This window comes from Hypoxylon trugodes (genome assembly GCF_022578975.1).
Source record: "Hypoxylon trugodes strain CBS 135444 unplaced genomic scaffold F4822scaffold_5, whole genome shotgun sequence".
In the NCBI taxonomy this organism is placed as follows: Eukaryota; Fungi; Ascomycota; class Sordariomycetes; order Xylariales; family Hypoxylaceae; genus Hypoxylon; species Hypoxylon trugodes.
The window spans coordinates 959,706-978,578 of record NW_026250020.1 but is presented as its reverse complement, the minus strand read 5'-3'; the positions used below and the strand labels follow the sequence as shown (position 1 = coordinate 978,578).

Genomic DNA, 18,873 nt, shown 5'->3' with positions numbered 1-18,873 from the left:
GTCATCAGGTCTATCATCTCAACCACGATGGTTACACAGCCTTTTTCTACTTGCATAGCCACTTTGCGATGCGACAGAACGCCAAGAGCTAGCTAACGGCATCACCACGCAAATACGTGGGGCCATTCTACGAATCACTATTTCGCTGGGCTTTGGAAGTCGCCAAGAATATAACAGGGTTAAATCCAAAGTGGTTAGCATAGCGGGATATCAGCCTACGTACCAAAGGACATACAGGTACCATCCGGCCTAAAATCCCATACAGGCGCCGAAATATCTTCTTGCAACATACCCATAAGAAACTCATCCGTAAATGAGAAATCCATAAATTCACCCGCGCCGTTAGCGTCCGCGCTCTCCGGGGTGGGAAAAGCAGCGGCAGCTGTCGCATCCGACGGCGCGTTAGGGGGCATTTCGGCTAGAAGTAAGCCTTTGATATCTCGGAGCAGACGAATCATTTTGAAGAAGAAACCGCGCCGTGGCCCATCCGCATCTATCATTCCTACCAATGTCGGGAGGCGATTAAGTTGCTCACAGGTGTGGTCGAGGATCTCGAATACATCGGCGCGCCGCCTTACCTCTTGGAGATCCCAGCCGGGTTCGTCGAGGGTGTTGAGCTTAAAGAGGACTACGACGTACTGCATGAATTGCGTCGTAATATCGCTGGTAAAAGAAACCCATTGGCTTATTGGCGCTAGAGAAGTTATAAAGGTTAGAAAGAAAATCAGTGTCCTTTTGGGGTGCTAAGGGTTATAGAAAAGGGGGAGGGGTACATACTCTCGGAGTAAACAGTTATCCAATTCTCAATATTGTTCATAAGAGATTCAAGATCTTGCAATCGTTGAATTTGCGACAGTCCTGTTTGATCTTGGGGCCTCGGTCTCCCGAGTGCGGATTCGCGGACTTTGAGCTCCGTGTAGGACATGTAAAACTCCGTACTTCCTAGAAAGAGTAAGATTTCGTTTATTCATGGAGGTACTTAGGAGTACAGTGTCCTTACTGTGGGATCTAATTTGAGCTGGCAGGTTTTGTCGGATATCATTGACTTGCCTTAACAGGGTCGTAGTTAAGGCTGCCGATGGCACCTTGGGGCCCTCTACTCCCGCTATCTCGTCCACTTGAGAGCATGTTAGCTGATTAGTGATGATCTGGCACTTGATCTGTGTAACTAGAAGAATGTCTAGAGATGTCCCTCTTCCTTCGCCGAGGATACGAAGGCAGTCGCTCAAATATGGCGTCCAGCGAAGTGGCTCGGTTTGTCTATATGTTGACCAAGTTCTAATGTGCCTAGGTTAATAGGGCCCTCGGAGAATCTTTAACCCCATATGCGTCAAAGGTTGTTACACTTACGAAGATGTAAGGTGGAACACGGCAAGCATGGTTCGGCGCTCTTCCATGGTCCGTGGGTGCTGCCTCGGAGCTTTTTGAACGGGAAATTGGTGGCGTCGTGGCGAGATTGCGGGTACATCATGATGAATGCCTAGTTCAAAAGCAAGCGACACAGCTAATTGGGAGAGCTTGCTCATAAAAGGCTTATCTTTCTTGAAATAGTGAGACCTGCACTTGGGTTAGTCAATCAAATCTATTAGATGGCGCCCATTAAGACCTGCTTAAGGGAACGGACCAGGAAGCGAAGCAAATTACGCCAAGAATTAAGTCCAGATCGACAAGATGCTGGCACATTATTCTACGTGACACAATTTCCCAAATCGTCTCCTCCATCGCGAACTGTTGTGAAACCATCTTGGTGGTCAAAGCCATAATAACGAGCCAGAGGAAGGGCTTCTGGTGGCGCAGCTCGGCCGCACTCAGTGTGGCTGGTATATGTATGAGTGGGAACATTGAGACAAATAAATGACGAAATAAGTTCAATTGCTCGTCAGCAATCTCATTAGGTAACTTGTGAACAGATACATCGTCGAGGATGAGAGATGGGGAGATGGGCGGGCTAGTCGGGCGTACAAGGTGTACGACGCTCGCTGCTGTATCCAGCACAAGGTCGGGATGTTCGTGCGACGGTGGCGGGGATGTTGAGTTACCATATTGACCAATGTGCCCTTCTGGTGTTGATTGTGGCGTTTGTCGGTGGGTTTGGATTCGAGTCGGACCTTGTTTCTCCGCGGCTTGCGAACGCAGAAGGGTCACCAGATCATCCAACTTTTCCTCGAGCCTCGATGAAACCATCGATGGGAGAGGCTGCTTGGGCTGTTCCGGCGCCGGTGGTGGTGTCGCAGCTTTACGTTTACGCACTGCCATTGCCGGCTCGCAGGTCTTTCCAAGCCGGTGACATCGCTCACATGCGGATCCATCCGCTCTTTGAAAACACTTGCATTTGGCACGGGAACAGCCCAAGCAGGCTTGCCCATAAGGTGCCGGATTGCATGAAGAAGAGGGCCCTGACACCGAACTGCGAGGCATCTCGCCGAGGAATCGACCAGCCAATCCGAAATAGTGCCAGGTAGCACTTAGGAAGTCCGCTTCCAATTACCGGAATCGACCGGATTTCGATAGAGGCTGATCAAGAAATTACCGGTGAAATGAAATGGTGTTTGCGTCCGACATCGAAGATGAGATGGGAGGGTTATCGGACCCGCGGGTTTCGCCAACGGAATTGGGTTGTCTCATTATGTAAGCCCGCGGGATTCAGATATCGTCGTCAATGCAAGACGTATGCCCTGTTGCATCGCAGTTTGCATCGCAGCCACACACTTCATCACACATCCAATCCTTCCGGCAAACCAATTATAAGGCGCACAACAAGAGGATAAATGATGATATGTGAGAAATCAAGTAGTAAGCGGGAGAAATGCATATGATATGATAATATAAAAGTCTATAGGGATACATTGAGCGGTATCTTCAGTGATTTCAGTGATGATGCATGCCACTTGACCATGATGCACGTCACTACCGGCGTCCACCGAGGCTCTAGCATATACCTATTTAGGATATTTAGCCTACTTGCTACATGCCTCGCATACCTAGGTATCTGAGAACCGTTTGCTAAGTCTAAGATTCCTATAGGCTTTGATATGATGGCGCGCGCGTTCCGTGCGATTGTTGAAACCCGCGGGGTTATCAGACCCATTAGGCTATTCCCACTCTCTAGACCAAGAGCTTCTACCGTTATTGTATGATACATATATAATCGCCTGCCGTATATGATTGACATGTTCGCTATCTAGACATGCATCAACAATTCTACGACTCGATATAGATTGACTGTACTATACTTTAACCCCCCTGATCCCTTATTCCCCGTACACAACTCTCCTCACATCAATAAAACAGAGAAGCAAACAACAATGTCTCTATCTAGTGTAATAAGCGTCATACGGCAATGTTTCCCAGGAAAGCCGCAGTTTACGGGAAAGAATGTCCCAGACCTGACTGACAAGGTAGGTTAACCTCTATCGTCACCATCTCAAGGGAACTGACTAGGGGCTGTGGCTGATTTTCCCGTTAGGTCGTCGTCATTACCGGAGCCAACACGGGCATCGGAAAAGAGATCGCGCAGATAGCCTACTCCAAGAATGCCAAGGTCTACATATTTGCACGATCCGAGGATAAGGCGATAAAAGCCATAGACGATATCAAGGCGGCCGTTCCCAAGTCAGCCGGTGAACTGAAGTACATCCATCTCAACCTCGCCGATCTCACAAGTATTAAGCCAACGGTTGAGGAGTTCCTCCGCAAGGAAGAGAAACTAGATATCCTGTTCAACAATGCGGGTGTCGGCTACCCGGAAAAGGGATTAACGACGAAACAGGGCTACGAACTCCAATTGGGCGTGAACTGCGTCGGTACATTCGCCTTAACGAAACTCCTTACCCCGATACTTGTATCAACAGCCAAGACGGCGCCACCGGATAGCGTCCGCGTGATCTGGGCATCATCCTCCGCTGCCGAGGGAATGAATCCCAAGGGGTTCATGAAGAACGTATACAACGTGGAGAAGATAGGGGCCGCAGAAAAGTACTTCACCAGCAAACTGGGGGGTTATCTATATTCGGCCGAATTCGCAAACCTCCATAAGGCGGACGGCGTGTTGTCCGTCTCACTGAATCCAGGGAACCTTGACTCGGACCTATGGCGCTACCAGAGACCCTTTGTGCGCTGGTTCCTTCGGAAAACAGTATTGTTTCCTGTTATTTACGGAGCTTACACGTGCATATTCGCTGGATTTTCATCTCAGGTTACCCTTGAGAAGACGGGCCAACATAGTGAGTATTGCCTTCCATTCCTTACCACTCACAAATTACGGATCACGAGTTAATTACTGACTACTTCCTAGTTGCTCCATGGGGTAAATTCTGGAACATGTCCAAGGGATTCGTCGCTGCGACGAAGACGAAGTCAGAAGGCGGCACTGGGGCTGCTCAGGAATTTTGGAAGTGGTCTAATGCCCAAGTTGCCAAGTATTTGTGAATATATTCTCAGTGTTGGGGGTTCTCTAAAGTTTCTTTGGTCTTATTGGAGGGATGGGCATCAGGCGTTATTAGCATGATTGAACTATATGTCATACTATCCTAATATGTTTCGTAAGCGCTTAAGGTTCAATAGTTAGAATTCGGATGGGCTTTTCTTTGCTCGATTGCGATACTTGCCTAATAAGAGGGACAAGGTGAAGAGTCCCCTCAAGTAGACGAACAAGAATAGCCAAAGATGGATTTAAAAGGGGCCAAGAAAAAGTCTTGCAAATTATGAGGCTTTGGAAGGGCACAAGAGCCCGGCTATTATAGCTGTCTGCGCTATTAAAGCTTCTTTAGTAATACTAAGAGAAGATAATCTAGCGAATAGAAGGGGATGTTAAGTATTTTGAGCATTGAGAAAAAACTTGAGATGGGATATCAAGACGATATCTTGAGACGGATTTTGCCTGAGATACGGCGATTGGTTCGCTGCAACTTTGGGCACACGCCGAAGTGAGGCGATTTAATCAAAAAAGAAACCTGAAATATTGCTAAGAAAGCCCGAAAACTAGTTAGCAAGGCCGGAATGGGCCTTTTTGATTCGAGGACAATACTCATGGAGGTCGGGCTGATAATTTTTTGACTTGGATCGGAAGCAACCAACACCAAACACATATGAAACCCGTGGCTGTGATATGCATAAGACGGTTGTCCCGTGAGCCTTGGCCCGTGCTCAATATCGTATATCAATGGTTGGAGGCATTTCTTCTGTGCAGATGGGGCTGCTGCCTGCCTAGACGGATAGGTAGGCTCGGAGCCTTGTGCCTCCCTCGAGATAATTTTCCTTCTTTTTCTTCCTTCTTTCGTCTAGGTAATCCTTATTCCCCAGTATTCAAATACTTAAACGTTCCCATGGGTTAGATATTCAATATAGTTCAACACCAATAACCTATGCGTGCTTAGAGAGTTTTAAGTGATTAACTTCATTGCATACAGCCGTCAAAGTGTCACACAATCGGTTTTGTGCCCGAGCCTCATCATGGCCCGATTAGCTCCGTCGCGGGGGGATACTTGGGCAGTTCTTGTCGGTGTCAATTGGTATTCCGACGACGAGGAGGACAATCTTGAAGGCTGTGTTAACGATGTCAAGAGAACAAAGAATATGCTTGAAGACAGCCTTCAGGTCCCATCGGAGCACATTACTACCCTCCTGTCAATCGATGGCAATGAGGCCAACGAACATAAGCCGACAAAAAAGAATGTTATCCAAGCAATTGAGAGTGCCGCCGGGCGAGCGAAACCCGGTGACCTGTTTTACTTCCACTATTCAGGACACGGTGATCGCGTCCCGACTGAATATGGTGATCTGAAGACTGGAACCAATAAGGACGAAGTCCTGTGTACTTTAGGGGAAGATATCACCGACGTTGAGCTCGGCAACCTTCTAGACAAGTTGCAGGAGCATAAGCTCATCGTCTGTGTAGTACTGGACTGTTGCCATTCTGGTGGGGCGGATCGTAAAAAAGCGCACGGGCTGGCAGAGGAACGGCGAGTACGTTGCCGTAGGCAGAAATCTAGCGCGGAGTCGTCCACTATCAGAGGGTCGCGAGATAGATGTTTGCGAGGTACTAAGTCACGAAACACTGTCCCAAAGGAGAGCTGGTTCTACCGGTCTAGAGGCTATAACTTGATTGCGGCCGCGCAGCCATATGAGAAAGCCCGAGAGTACGAAGATGATAACAATGAGATATATGGGCGCATGACATACCATCTACTCAAGGCGTTAGAGGCGCTTCGGTCTTCGTTTGAGCCGGTAACCTACGGGTTGTTACAAGATATCCTGGAAGCTGATTGCAAAGCGATCTCGCAGAGGTCAGGAAAAAAGCAACAGCCAATATACCTTGGGGATCGAGACCGAGCTGTATTTACCGCCACCGTTCCCGCCACCGTTCCCGCCACCGGGCAACGTAGTCTTCTGGCAGGCATAATTCATATTGACCAAGAGAAGTCAACTGTCAAATTGAATAAAGGGTCTGCATGTAACATCAGCAAAGGCGATAAATTTCGCATATACGATCGACCCAGTTCAGTTTTTGGGACGGTTGTCTCAAGCAATTCCCCTGCGATTGAGGTCGTGGTAACAAAGGTTCATGGTCTGCACTCGCAGGCTGTCTTCTGCGGCGAGTCAACAGACAAACGAAAGGTCGAAGTTGGATGCCTTGCTGAGTTATCGAGTAAGGCTAAAGCCGCGAAAGTATACGTAGACATGCCAAGGAAGCATTCTTCTAAGGTGGTTAATCGTCTCAGGGTGGAATGGAGTCAATACGTCGATAGCAAGTTCCCTCTAGAGCTTGAATTTAGCCCGCCGTCAAGTACCGATGGCCTATCCGGTTTAGAGCATGAGTTCAGCTCATCAGGAGGAGACTTTGACTTGTTTGTGGATGTTGGCAAAAAATCATCTTTCACCTTTCGAAACAAAAACCGCGAGCTCATGCCCCACGTTCTTCCTCAACGGTCTGACCATCCCAAGAACAGTATTGAATGGATGAAGCTCCTGAGACATTTATGCTCGTACGAACTTGTAGCAAATTTAGCCAACTCTGAACCACTCTCTCCACCTCAGTTCGAGTTCAAGGTCGAAGAGGTGCTAGCAGATGGATCGAATCCAGAGGCCCATTCATCATGGCGAGCGCATTTCAAAAACAATCATTCCAACGCCCTATACGTCACAATCCTGAATCTTACTCCAACCTACGGAATCCACCAGATATTTCCGAGCTACACGCAATTCGCTAGCAGCCGAGCTGTCGAAAAACGCAAGGAGATACCGGAGCTTTTATTTAATGTCGTTATTCCGAAGTCCCTGAAGCGGGTGGTGGATCCTAGTTTCTGTATGCGAGACACAATCAAGGTTCTTGTCTCTACCGAACAGACGAATTTCTGCCACTACCTATTGCCAGATTTATGGGATACGGATTCCTCTGACCGCGACGAAGACAGTTCCCCCGAAACGTCTGATGACGAATCTGACTATTCCGACAAAGAGGATGAATCCGAGGACGACGAGGACGACGAGGACGACGAGTTTTTCGATGCAGGGTCTGGTAGGTCGGAAGGTGGAAACGAAGCAGGGAGACAAGTGAAGACCATTAACAAGAAAGAAATTGTTGCGAGTTGGTCTGTGGCTGAACAGACAATGACAACAACGATCGTACAAGCTATTTCTTCTTGACGTTGTTCAGGAGGTCAATGGCCGGTTAGGACTGAAATTTCGTTTTTCGCGTTCTATACTTTCCGATTGTTACGATTCTTCGTCTTCGGCGATACGTATAACGTTCGTTTAGCACATCTTTGCCAGCATCAGGTAATATCGATGTTCAAAAAACGCGTATATTAGCGTGTCAGTCATTTTAAAATTAAATCGAGTTGAATGAAGTCATCGGGGTTGGACCTAGGGCTGTTGTGGGGAATTTAGAGGTAGGGAACCCTTGTGAGGTATGTGCTGGGATGGAGTGTTACATCGCGGTCGCGCAATGTTTCGCCTTCTATCTACCTACCTAGGTACCTACATAGCCATCATGAGAGATACATTCCTTCGTTTTCCTCAAATTCTTAAACTCCTTGAAAATACTCAGAGTATCTCACTTAAGCACCGATATGTATGAAAGGTCCCCATTTGGCAACGTCTCCCCTGGTACCTGGGAGGCTTCGGAACTTCGTCACGGCGCTATGGAGTACCTGCGCAACTTCAAGCTCTTCTTCCCCCTTTTCTTTCGATTCATAGAGTAACATTCTATAGAACGTACGGGCAATCTCGCCTGCAGCCCGATCGTCCGCTCCCCACATAGTACCAATGACGTGTTTAAATCCGATCATTTGGAAGCTATTAGAGAGGTGGATTGCTTCATCCAACAAATTGCCAGCAGATAACTCTGCAGTGGAACATGCGGAGAGATATGCGATTTCTGCGTGTTTTAGGTTGATACTGTCGAGCTCTTTTATTTTCAATAAAACAGCTTGGCCTTTTTCGACAAGGAGAACGCCTCCGTCCGATGGATCTTGAGGGTTTGAGGTCCCATGACAGGCAAAATGCGCAAAAGAACATTGCTCCAAATTCCTAAGCACGTCCTGTTTTCCCGGGTGGTCAAGTAAAATGGCAGCTTCACCAAACTCTTGGCGAATCACGTCTACCTCGTGTCTAGTATCGAGCTTCTGCTGGCCCGGTGTGTTGGCCATGTTTACGAGCATTAGCTGATCGTTTGCCAATCTATGTCCTACCCTCTCACGAGCATATCGGAGGGCCTTGAACGTTGAAGTATATGAAGAAATGACTCGACTCATGGTGTTTTCAAGCGACCCCTCTGAGTGATCGCCCGCTGCGTGGATGGGCAAAAGCCCCATGCTTCCTCCAGCAATCCACCAGACGTTTTGAAATTGTTGAGCGTCAAGTTCATCCAGAACAGGACGTACTGCAGATTCCCATAGCCACATGAGGATATTCCGCATTCTTTTCTTCTGTGAAGACTTACTACGTTTCTTGACCTTCACCTTTATGTTACGCCGCGACCTCGACCCCATTAGTGATACCAATCGAGCCTTTTCAAATACCATATTGTAGGTGAGATCGGGCAGGCCGCGTGCCCAAATTCTATGTGGAGTGACAATTATGGCGTCGCATCGAATCTTGGAAATGTTGAATGTGATAATCGGACCCTTCTCTGCTAATCGCATCAGATCACGCGGCTCTGGTGGCAATTGAAATCTTTCGAGGCCCGGGATTTCACGTATCTTTGCCTCTACTGCTGCCAGATCTGATAAGGACTTTTCGGGTGATTCATATTTTAACAAGGATTCCATGTCACTACCGAGTCTTCGCCGACCACCAAATTGGGATGTCTCGTCCCGGCACTTCTCGTATTCTTCCCACAGGCATTTGTCCTTTTCTCTTAGATCTGATACATCACTTCTCGTGTTGATTGCGAACCCTGAGATAACACAGCGGCCTGCTTCCAGTAGTGCGAGAGCATCCGACTCCCCTCGCCCTGCTTGGAGCACGGTAGCTGCTGCGGCAGACGAGAGCCCAGAAAGCTGGCCAAGAATGTATTGTTGATCTGTACGATTTAGTGTACGTGGGCTAACCTTAGGAAGTAGGCTGATCGCAGATTCGAAAGCGATGCTAGCCTTAAGCCATTCAGTGTTGTTGACAAATAGGGAGCCCAGAATTTGATATGCCTTGATTCTAACCATCGGGTTAGCATTCCCTTGAACTGAAGCTGCTTCATATTTCATAATAGTATTGCCGAAGTCGGATTTTGATTTGGTTTTACTATACTTGCACCGGAGAGAATCCCCTAGGTTAGAAAGCATTCCTGCTCGGTCGGGATGATCATGTGGAATCGCTTTGACCGCATCTTCACTATTACGAATAGAACCTTCAAGATCCTCTTGTGACCCCGACTGGTGGTACCTAAGGTGTAGTAGGTTTCCCATGTTGCTAAACATGCCTGCTCTACTGGGGTTGTTAGGAGAAAACTGTGAAACCATTCGAAGGGAATCTGAACAATGGTTAATTGCTTCTTCTAGATCACTTAAATCCTTGGTCTTCTCGTATCTCTCGCCCAGTCTGTTGCCAAGACTACTGGCAATATTGATTCGACTTGGATTGTCAGGCTTTATGGCCTTCAGGGCCTCCCTGTTTTTGAATATCGCTTCTTCCAAATCGTCGAGAGACCCAGTTCTTGCGTATCTCTGACTCAGAATATTACTCAAGGCGACAAGCCTTGTGGATCGGCTAGTGTGCTCAGGAGGTGTTGCTTCAACGGCTTTCCGGCAGCTTACAGTAGCCTCTTCCAGATCATCCAATTCGTTCGTTCTGTGATATCTTTCGCCTAAGAAATCGCCCATATTTTGGAAAATTCGTGCTTTGTCGGGACTATCGGGTGCTGCCACGATTGCCCTACGGGAGTATCGAATCGCGGTTTCTAGGTCGTCTAGTGCGCCTTTCCTCCTATACCTCTCACTTAGCCAGACACATATATTGCTGAGCATTTGATGCTGATTGGGATGATCTGGAGGCGTTAAATCCATCGCTGTCTTGCATTTGTCAATGGCTCCTGACAAATCCTCAAGGTCTCCGGTCATTTTGAATCTGTCCCCCATCCAAATGCCCAAATTACACAATAGCCCAGGCCGACCAGGGTGATCAGCGTTAATTAATTCGATAGCATTTTGACAGTTGGAAATTGCGTCTTCCAGATCACCAAGCGCTCTAAATCGATCATATCTATTAGATTGCCTACTAGCAAGGTTGCTAAGCCATAAAGGTCGTCTAGGGTCAGTCGGTAGAGTCGCTTCGACGGCTTGTTTAGATGAATCGACTGATGCATTTAAATATTCGTCTTCTCCTGTGCGATGGTACATGTTCTCCAACGTATTGCTAATATTTGTGAGCAGCATCGGCCTATCCGAATGCCCGAGCGGCGTTTTCTCGACGGCTTCTCGGCCAAAACGGAGCGCCTTTTCTGCATCAGCAATCTCTCCCTTCCTAACGAATCTTGTTGTTAACCAGACGCTAAGGTTATTTTGCCTCATGGGCCGATCCGGGTCATTTAGTGGCGTAAGGCTAACAGACCGGTCGCAATTGTATACCGCCCCCTCGAGATCATCATCTAGCCCGGCTAAGTTGTATCGGTCGCCAAGCCTGATACCCAAGTTATTTAGTCTTGATGCCAGATCTGGATGTCCCGGTGGCGTGCTGTCAATAGACTCTTTGCTGACGCGTATTGCCTCGTCTAGGTCTCCCGCAACCCCATTTCCTCCATATCTTTCCCCAAGGCCGATGCCTAGGTTGGTCAGCATTCCTGGTCGATCAGAATGCCCTGCTGGAATAGCTCCCACAGCTCCTCGATAGGCCTGAATGGAGTCTTCCAGATCTCCCGGTGCTCCAGTCATATGATATTTTTGAAGCAAGCCGTTTCCCAAATTGGCGAGCATTCGTGTATGATCATGATCATCAGGAGAGGTTATCCTAACAGCCTCTTGGCTGCTACGGATTGAATCTTCCAAATCATGCATTGTCCGTTTTATCGTGCATCTGTCCCTCAACAGCAGGGCTAAGGTATTTAATCTAGCTCCACGACACTTTCCACAACAAGTAGTGGCCTCAACCGCTTGTTTGCAAATATGGATTGCATTTTGTAGGTCTTCAAACGCGTAAGTTATATAATATCGTTCACTAAGCAAAGCGCATAGTTTGCCGAGGAGGCTCGTTCGGTTTGGTTGGCCCGGGGGCGTGGATGAGAGATTCTCTTGGCAAATACGAATTGCCTCGTTTAAGTCGTCTAGAGGTATGGTTGTTTGATCTTGTGATTGATCCATATTTATACTTCCTTGCTTGTGGTCTTGCTTTTGCCGTTTTCCGTGTTCGTTTACATCGTTGGACTCTAGGGAGTTGGAGTAGATCGACAAGAAAATGCGAGTGGCGAGTCGCTGCATGAGTTGATTTCTGGAATATGACTTTACTATCGAATGATAATATCGTGTGGTCGAAAGGGGCGGTTGGGACGGAGCCTGTACGATAAATGATAGGAGAGGAAAGCTTTTCACGGTGCCAGTTGAGAATGGCTTTCCGACTACAAACCCGTAGTCGATACTTCACCATACTTTCAATTGTGATCGTGGCCATCTTTTTTTTTTTTTTGCCCTGCTATGCTCAGCAGCTTCCCTACTTGTGTAACCCACCTTCATACGTACCTATGTAGGTAGGTATCTGAGTAATATTAACCCCGCTTCGTCGTACCTAGGTAGAGAGGACCTCGAAACGAAGCCGCTGACATCAGACATCGGCGATATAAACGAGGAAGAAGGCAGGAGGGCTAGGACTAAGTGCTATCTAGATAAGTAGCCAGCAAGATAAATATATCCATAGAAGGTGACAATTCAGGGACCATAACCATTAATCATAGAGGAATATAGACAAATAGAAGCCTTAGATGAATTAGATTGGGATAGCTTACTAGGACAAATATTTGGGGTATCTGCTCGGAGTTACTGAATCCTTCCACACCTTACTCAGCCTCATTTATCTCGCTAATTTCGTCTGCGTCACTCGCATCTTCAGACGTATCGCCCTGCGCTTTTTTTTCACCATTCTTTTCGCTGTCGCTGTCCATTTCAGCCGCCGAATCATTTTTAAACATGACAAACTTGCACCCATCAATAATAGGAGCCCTGTCGAGCTCGTGCTTAAAAGCCGTTAACCGCCCACGCTCTTCGACGCTAGGGTCGAATATGATAGGATCGTCGGGTTGAATGAGCCCAATGACTCGTTTAAAATTGGTCCAAACGTCCGTCAAAGCATCGACCTCAGCATGAATACTAAATTTGGCTGTAAATTGTGCGGTATCTCCTTCGCGTCGTTCAAGTAGAACGGCGGTCCGGAAGAAGGTAGGTAGGCCGCTCTGTGTTGTTGCATTTTCAAATAAATACCATTCGGCAACGTTGCAACGATCCGGATCGTTTATCTTCGTCCGGTCGCTAGCGCTGTACTCATTACGCTCAGCTCCGTTAATGACGATTTGGTCGACTCCGGTCGCTGTTGTCGATAGTTCGTAGGTAGTCTTAGCTACGCCTTTAGCGAACTCTCCACCACCCTCTACACCCGCCTCGAGACCTCGCGTGCGAGAGATAGTGACACTATCAGGCAGCAAGGAGTAGGACCCGTTAGGCTCCGCTGTCACGACGTGTGGGTCGTAGCAAACGTCACGGCCGCCCCCCAAAGATATGTCGCGGGTGCGCGTTGTCCTGAAAACAGCTTTCAGCCGTGCTGACTTGAAGCGTCGCCCCCTTTTCCTCTGTTGTAGACTCCATCGAAATATCACCAATGTATGCGGCCGCCCGTCCGTCGACCTGCCATGCACAGTCTCCTCTCGGAAACCATAGATGACCATCGGTAATGATTGGTCATATCCGGTGAACTTACGGTGCTGCACCTTGCCATAGTTACGCTGTCGCGCCCGATCTCGGCTCCGTGCTTCATGAAGGACTGTACCATATTCCACCTGCTCGGGAAGTATTTCCAATTCCCCATTAGATGCCATTGTTTTCGCTCATTTATTGGAGAGTCGCTATTCGAAACACACATATGCTCGAGTGTGTTAATGGTTCTCATATAAAGTCGGTCTGTAGACGATTCAGGAAAGCTACTAGTTGCCACTAGGTGAGACCTGCAGAAAAAGCAATTAGTTTCGATCTCAGCTTCGGTTACTAGCACACACCTACCTACCTAGGTAGTTTTCTAACTCGGCACCTACCTATATAGGATGGTACCAAGTTAAGAAAACCACCTAGGTACCTGGGTAGCTAGCTATGAAGCCGTATAATCCGTTAGATGAGCTTGACGTGAAGAATATCCTAATTACTTACAAATATTGCAATGAGGGGTAAGCCGGCCGACAATTTTTCATAGGCCTAGGTGCGCTTGGGACAGGACAGCAAAATCTCCGGTAGGAGAATGCCTAGGTGGATAGCCATTCGCCGCGCAAATGGAGTAAGTCCCATTCTTTCAACCTTTCCTATAATGCTATAAGCCTGCTCTTCACTGCTTTACGCTCACGTATAGGCACAGGTATCGTGATCGCTCGCGCGAAATGGTAGTTTTATTTTCAACAGTGGACATGTAAAACTACCTAGGTACCTAGGAATGCGAAATATAATTAAATGATACACCAGGTATCTAACATGCCGAAACTTGCAGGCGCATGGTTTCAATATAACTTGATTTGAGTGCAGGTTTGGATTCGATTCCTATTGAACCTGTTAGTGCTGCGGTACAATACCGCGGGATTCTCCTCCGCCCTGGACCCGTCATACATTACTGTTGTCGAGGATCGTAAAAATCGATTTTCTTCGGAACCAAGATTCAGGCAGGTCGTTCTGAATGAGTCTTTGCAAGAATGCGTCACTGAATCACGTCACCTCCAGTGAGTGTTAGTCAGTTCTTAAGGGGCATTCGCAAATACTTGAGATTAAAAGACACAATTTGAGTCCCACTCATCCCGAGCTCGATTCCTGCCCTTTGCTTTAGAAAATTTGGTGGCGTTGAGAGCCAGCCGAACCACGAGCTGCACAACCATCTTGCGAGTGAAACCGGGATGGTTTTGAATGAGTAATACGTACCGAACGGTCATGGAAGGGGACGAGGTTTTGCAAATGCGAGCCACTTAGGAGTAGGTCAAAGATGCGATAATAGATAATCTTGGATTGCTAGACTAAGTACACGATCCGAGGACCCAGATTAGCCGAAGTTGCAATTTTCTACGACGACCTAGTAACACGTTTCGAAGTGACTTTTAGCTCTGTGAATGTTAGGACTAGTTGAATTTATACTGAGTATAAATATTCGAAGCTATGTCGTAGTTATGCCATACTTAATGCGCAAAGAAACGGACGTGGTGGCGAGGGGACTTTAGGTGCAATAGAGCTCAGATATTATGGCCGTCCGTGCTGTTAAACCCTCTGTGGGAACGACAACAGAAGGGCACTGGGTTACTAGAGGGCGTGTCGTCCCTTCTTTGTAACGGAATGATAACCTGTCTTCCAACCGTGGATGTCTTCGTACTACTTATGGTATATAATAACTTTATTGAATCTTTTTTTAATAACTGGATACCTAGGTTCTCCTGTAAAAACTAAGTACCTAGGTAGGAATGCGATTTGCGCACACCGATTTAGCTTCGACTCCTACTAAGCCCGTCTGTGCCCTGTAACTTTCCACAACGTGTGGTAGTATATTCTGAACTAGCATTTTGACTATAAAAAGCTTGACACTAGCTTAATTCATATAGAAATATAAATAGTCGAGGCTATACCGTACTTTCGCCCGACACTCAGTTCATCATTAGTAACCAAGAGAGTCATAAGTTCTTTGACGGAAGAGTGGCCGAACCGGACGTCCTCACACACCACAAAAACTTAGAGGAAAACACATATCGATAAATGGACTCGCACGATAAGACCGCTGAGTGCGTGGCTAGACTCAAGAAGTTATCTCGAGATGGCTTTTACTTGCGTTACGGCGATTACTTGGTGGATTTAGAGGGCTCGGGCGAAAATGCCTGGAGAGTGCGTAAGGAAGCGAACGCCGTAGCGAGGGAACTCCAAGGGCAACCGGTGGGAGAGACGCCGGAAATGGATGTTTCTACCGTGGAAGACTTTTTCTTGAACCAGCCATGGACTGTCATAGGCGACGTGCTATGTCGGGAAGAAGAAGAAGAGAAGGAGAAGACTTACAATGCACTCACTCCCTTGAGTGATTTTATCCGGGAGCTCGCGTGGAGGGTCAATATATACGATATACTGGGAATCCGCATAGCCATAAGCCTCTACGCGGGGAAATACGATTTCGCGCATAGACCGGTCAGAGAGATGGCGAGAGACGGCCGGTTCCATCGTTTAGCTAGCAAACTCGACGATGATCTACGAGCACTTGTCACACAGAAGTGTATCTCGGAGAAGGATAGAGAAGCTGTTCGCCTGGCTATTATGAGGACAGCGAGACTTTATTTTAGAGAGTTTCACTACGACGAGGACAGCTATGAGCTCATCAGCTGGACACGACCTCGGGGTAAGAACGGGACATTCAACCGTCAGCGGGAGATGAAAGACGTGTCCACTCAAACCAGCAATGATACGGGGTCTCGTGTATAAGGGGACAAGAGGGGAGCTCAATCGTAGTACCCATTTTGGGAGGTTGTCGTCGTCGTATATGCTGGTGAATGGGTTCTGAATTTATGGATGCATCTCTTTGCCAATAATCTCAATATTTCTGTCAGTTAGAGCAGTTGCTACCTACACGTTTAAATACTTTAGCCCCATGATACATGATACATATGCCTTGAATGGGGTTTGAAGGGTGATAGGATGTAACTGAACATAATGCGAGCCCCTTTCCGGTCCGATCTCCACTTAACACCGGGGACGTCCGGAGATACAACTCCACAGTATCGGGGCGTAGTTGAATTTCTATAGTTCAGATTAAGGTTGCTCAGCTAGGATGCGCTAGGGCTATACAGAGTAATATTCCGGGTCCACCCGTTTCTTCGAACTGGAACGCTGGGGACTAGGGCTTAGGCATTATCTCCATGACAGGGGTGACGTAGACCTATCTAAGCTGTTTAAGTCCATTGCAAGTTTCGAGCTTACCAACACAATCACTTATTGATAGGTCATTTCTGTATTTCTTAACCCGATCTGCAGAGTCCGGATTTAATCAGTACGAAACCCGTTTAGAGTACAATTTGGCTGGGCTGACTCACTGTTATACTTGTGTGCTCCACACCGGGCTAATTTCTATCTCGATGTTAAGCGTTACCGCCAGAAAACTCCGGCATACTTCCGCGTTACTTACGGAATACTTCCGCCACGGCAAATCTGTATAGCTTATTCATGATGAGCCTAGCGATAGCCCCCACCCCCTTTTTGTTCATTACACGTGCTTATCTAGATGGCGGTCCCGAAGTCTTGGTTTGCATACCTTGTATAGTAGGAGGTCATGATTCCAAGAGAATTCTGATTGGACTAAGTCCTGAGTCCTATACTGCATCCTATGCACTGCCGGTATGAGGGCACCAACAGCAGATTCCTTCATTTCGAGTAGAGTCATAGGACCTAGGGCCAATGGACTTGCCAGAATTAAATGCCTAAATCCGTGACGACGATGGTATCAGGAAGTGCACTTTTGGCAAAAGGACAGTGCATAGCCCAAGACATCATGAAGTTGTAGGAGATGAGTTTGAGTATAAAAGGGTCAAAGAGACCGGTCTGAAGATGCATGCATGAAAGCCCCTTACACTAGTGTCCCTTACATGAAGGCCCCTCATCACAACAATTACCTTAATTTCACCGTATTGTCGAATATCTTGCTCTCCAACTTCTTCGAACTCTATAATCATGGCTCTGCCGAAAACATACAAACAAGCTGCTTTCAAGGCCATACGAGAGCCATTAGTCATCGAGGAGACGCCATTACGACTCCCTGGTGATGGAGAAATACTAGTGAAGGTTGAGGCATGTGGAGTTTGTCATACAGACACATGCGCTCAGTTCAACTACCTCGGTGGTGGTTTCCCTATGGTCCCAGGCCATGAGATCATTGGGACAGTAGCTGCTGTCGGCGATGGTGTGGCGGGGTGGAAGGTTGGTGATCGTATCGGAGCTGGCTATCATGGCGGACACGATGGGACTTGCGACCAATGTCTCCAGAATTGGCCGCAAATGTGTGACCATCCCATCGCTAATGGTATAAATCGGAATGGAGGATGTAAGTACTGTTACTCTTGTCTTTCATTCCTTTCTGTGTAGGCAAGGACATGGCACTAACAGGATTCACAGTTGCTGAATACTGCACCATTCTAGCCAAAGCTGCTGTCCATATACCACAAGACATCGACGCAGCTAAAGGAGCGCCTCTGCTATGCGCGGGTTCAACAGTCTTCAACGCGTTACGACAAGCAGGCATCCAACCTAACCAAACCGTGGCGATCCAGGGGCTAGGTGGCCTGGGCCATCTCGCCATCCAGTACGCAAATCGCATGGGCTACCGCGTGATCGCAGTCTCGCGAGGTGTCGACAAAGAAGAAGCCGCGCGGAAGTTGGGTGCTCACGAATACATCGACTCCTCAAAAGGCGATTCTGGAGCAGCTCTCAAAGCCCTGGGCGGCGCACAAGCGGTCTTCACAACAGCATGGGCGGTTGACACCTTCACGCCGCTAATCCGAGGTATCAACATCCTAGGTAAACTCGTGGTTCTCAGTATACCAGGCGAAATGACCCTGAATCATATCGACATGGTGCAGCGAGGTGTCTCGGTACAAGCTTGGCCCGTTGGGAATAACCGTGACTCTGAGATGGCGATTGACTTTGCGTACCGCCATGGCGTGGAATGCGCGGTTGAGACGTATTCTTTTGACCAGGTTCAGCAGGCTTATGGTACGTGGATATTCCCTTTTTGATTTTCTATGACGGTGTGGCTGCATGTAGGATGCTGACTGATTCGCGCAGATGACATGTTAAGTGGGAATCCCCGGTTCCGTGCCGTTATTAAGATGGACTAGTTTGATTGGCTGAGATTGTGTGGTTTGCTGGGGTGGTGAGATCAAGCGAGGAGTTCGGATGAGGGAGTCGTGATAGTTTTATCGTCTTCCGACCAACCCCCTTTTATATGCGAATAAAATATGAAAACGTTGGTTTTCATTCAAACCAGATGGGCTTCGATTCCTAATGGTCTTCTTACTAATGTTTCTTGATAGACCTTGGATTATCAGTGATTAATAGTATCGTATAACCCGTATATATGGTTGAGATGATACTAGAGTTGCTTAAGAAGTGTTGCCTTCTTAGGCCAGTCGCTCATTCTAGTGATATTGGGTCGGCTATAGTCGGCATTGGCGCTTGTAGCCGTATT

General features: G+C 47.6%; 7 protein-coding genes across 7 annotated transcripts; 4 read left to right on the top strand and 3 right to left on the bottom strand.

Annotated features, from left to right (window-relative positions):
- Positions 1 to 2: 2 nt before the first annotated feature.
- Positions 3 to 2,912, bottom strand: F4822DRAFT_402841 (uncharacterized protein). The gene is made up of 5 exons (XM_051458054.1): positions 1,625 to 2,912; positions 1,351 to 1,557; positions 1,001 to 1,278; positions 778 to 942; positions 3 to 694 (listed from the first exon to the last, which is right to left on the bottom strand). The coding sequence occupies exons 1-5, from the start codon at positions 2,416 to 2,418 to the stop codon at positions 216 to 218; spliced, it is 1,923 nt and encodes a 640-aa protein (XP_051314214.1). The 5' UTR covers positions 2,419 to 2,912; the 3' UTR covers positions 3 to 215.
- Positions 2,913 to 3,034: 122 nt separating this feature from the next.
- On the top strand, positions 3,035 to 4,639 carry F4822DRAFT_246560 (NAD(P)-binding protein). The gene is made up of 3 exons (XM_051454371.1): positions 3,035 to 3,398; positions 3,467 to 4,223; positions 4,295 to 4,639. Exons 1-3 carry the CDS (start codon positions 3,306 to 3,308, stop codon positions 4,426 to 4,428), a joined length of 984 nt encoding a protein of 327 aa, XP_051314213.1. The 5' UTR covers positions 3,035 to 3,305; the 3' UTR covers positions 4,429 to 4,639.
- Positions 4,640 to 5,269: 630 nt separating this feature from the next.
- Positions 5,270 to 7,851, top strand: F4822DRAFT_246562 (caspase domain-containing protein). Its single transcript, XM_051454372.1, has one exon. It carries the CDS (start codon positions 5,452 to 5,454, stop codon positions 7,642 to 7,644), a length of 2,193 nt encoding a protein of 730 aa, XP_051314212.1. The 5' UTR covers positions 5,270 to 5,451; the 3' UTR covers positions 7,645 to 7,851.
- F4822DRAFT_246569 (CHAT domain-containing protein) lies at positions 7,851 to 12,539 on the bottom strand. The gene has a single exon (XM_051454373.1). The coding sequence runs from the start codon at positions 11,904 to 11,906 to the stop codon at positions 8,058 to 8,060; it is 3,849 nt and encodes a 1,282-aa protein (XP_051314211.1). The 5' UTR covers positions 11,907 to 12,539; the 3' UTR covers positions 7,851 to 8,057.
- Positions 12,100 to 14,140, bottom strand: F4822DRAFT_246582 (uncharacterized protein). The gene is made up of 4 exons (XM_051454374.1): positions 13,836 to 14,140; positions 12,428 to 13,636; positions 12,165 to 12,292; positions 12,100 to 12,114 (listed from the first exon to the last, which is right to left on the bottom strand). The coding sequence occupies exon 2, from the start codon at positions 13,508 to 13,510 to the stop codon at positions 12,479 to 12,481; it is 1,032 nt and encodes a 343-aa protein (XP_051314210.1). The 5' UTR covers positions 13,511 to 13,636; positions 13,836 to 14,140; the 3' UTR covers positions 12,100 to 12,114; positions 12,165 to 12,292; positions 12,428 to 12,478.
- Positions 14,141 to 15,159: 1,019 nt separating this feature from the next.
- Positions 15,160 to 16,145, top strand: F4822DRAFT_443418 (uncharacterized protein). The gene has a single exon (XM_051463109.1). The coding sequence runs from the start codon at positions 15,408 to 15,410 to the stop codon at positions 16,116 to 16,118; it is 711 nt and encodes a 236-aa protein (XP_051314209.1). The 5' UTR covers positions 15,160 to 15,407; the 3' UTR covers positions 16,119 to 16,145.
- Positions 16,146 to 17,360: 1,215 nt separating this feature from the next.
- On the top strand, positions 17,361 to 18,523 carry F4822DRAFT_437332 (alcohol dehydrogenase GroES-like domain-containing protein; the record flags this gene model as incomplete). Its single annotated transcript, XM_051462405.1, has 3 exons — positions 17,361 to 17,730; positions 17,802 to 18,398; positions 18,471 to 18,523. The coding sequence occupies 3 exons, from the start codon at positions 17,361 to 17,363 to the stop codon at positions 18,521 to 18,523; spliced, it is 1,020 nt and encodes a 339-aa protein (XP_051314208.1).
- Between the last annotated feature and the right edge of the window lie 350 nt (positions 18,524 to 18,873).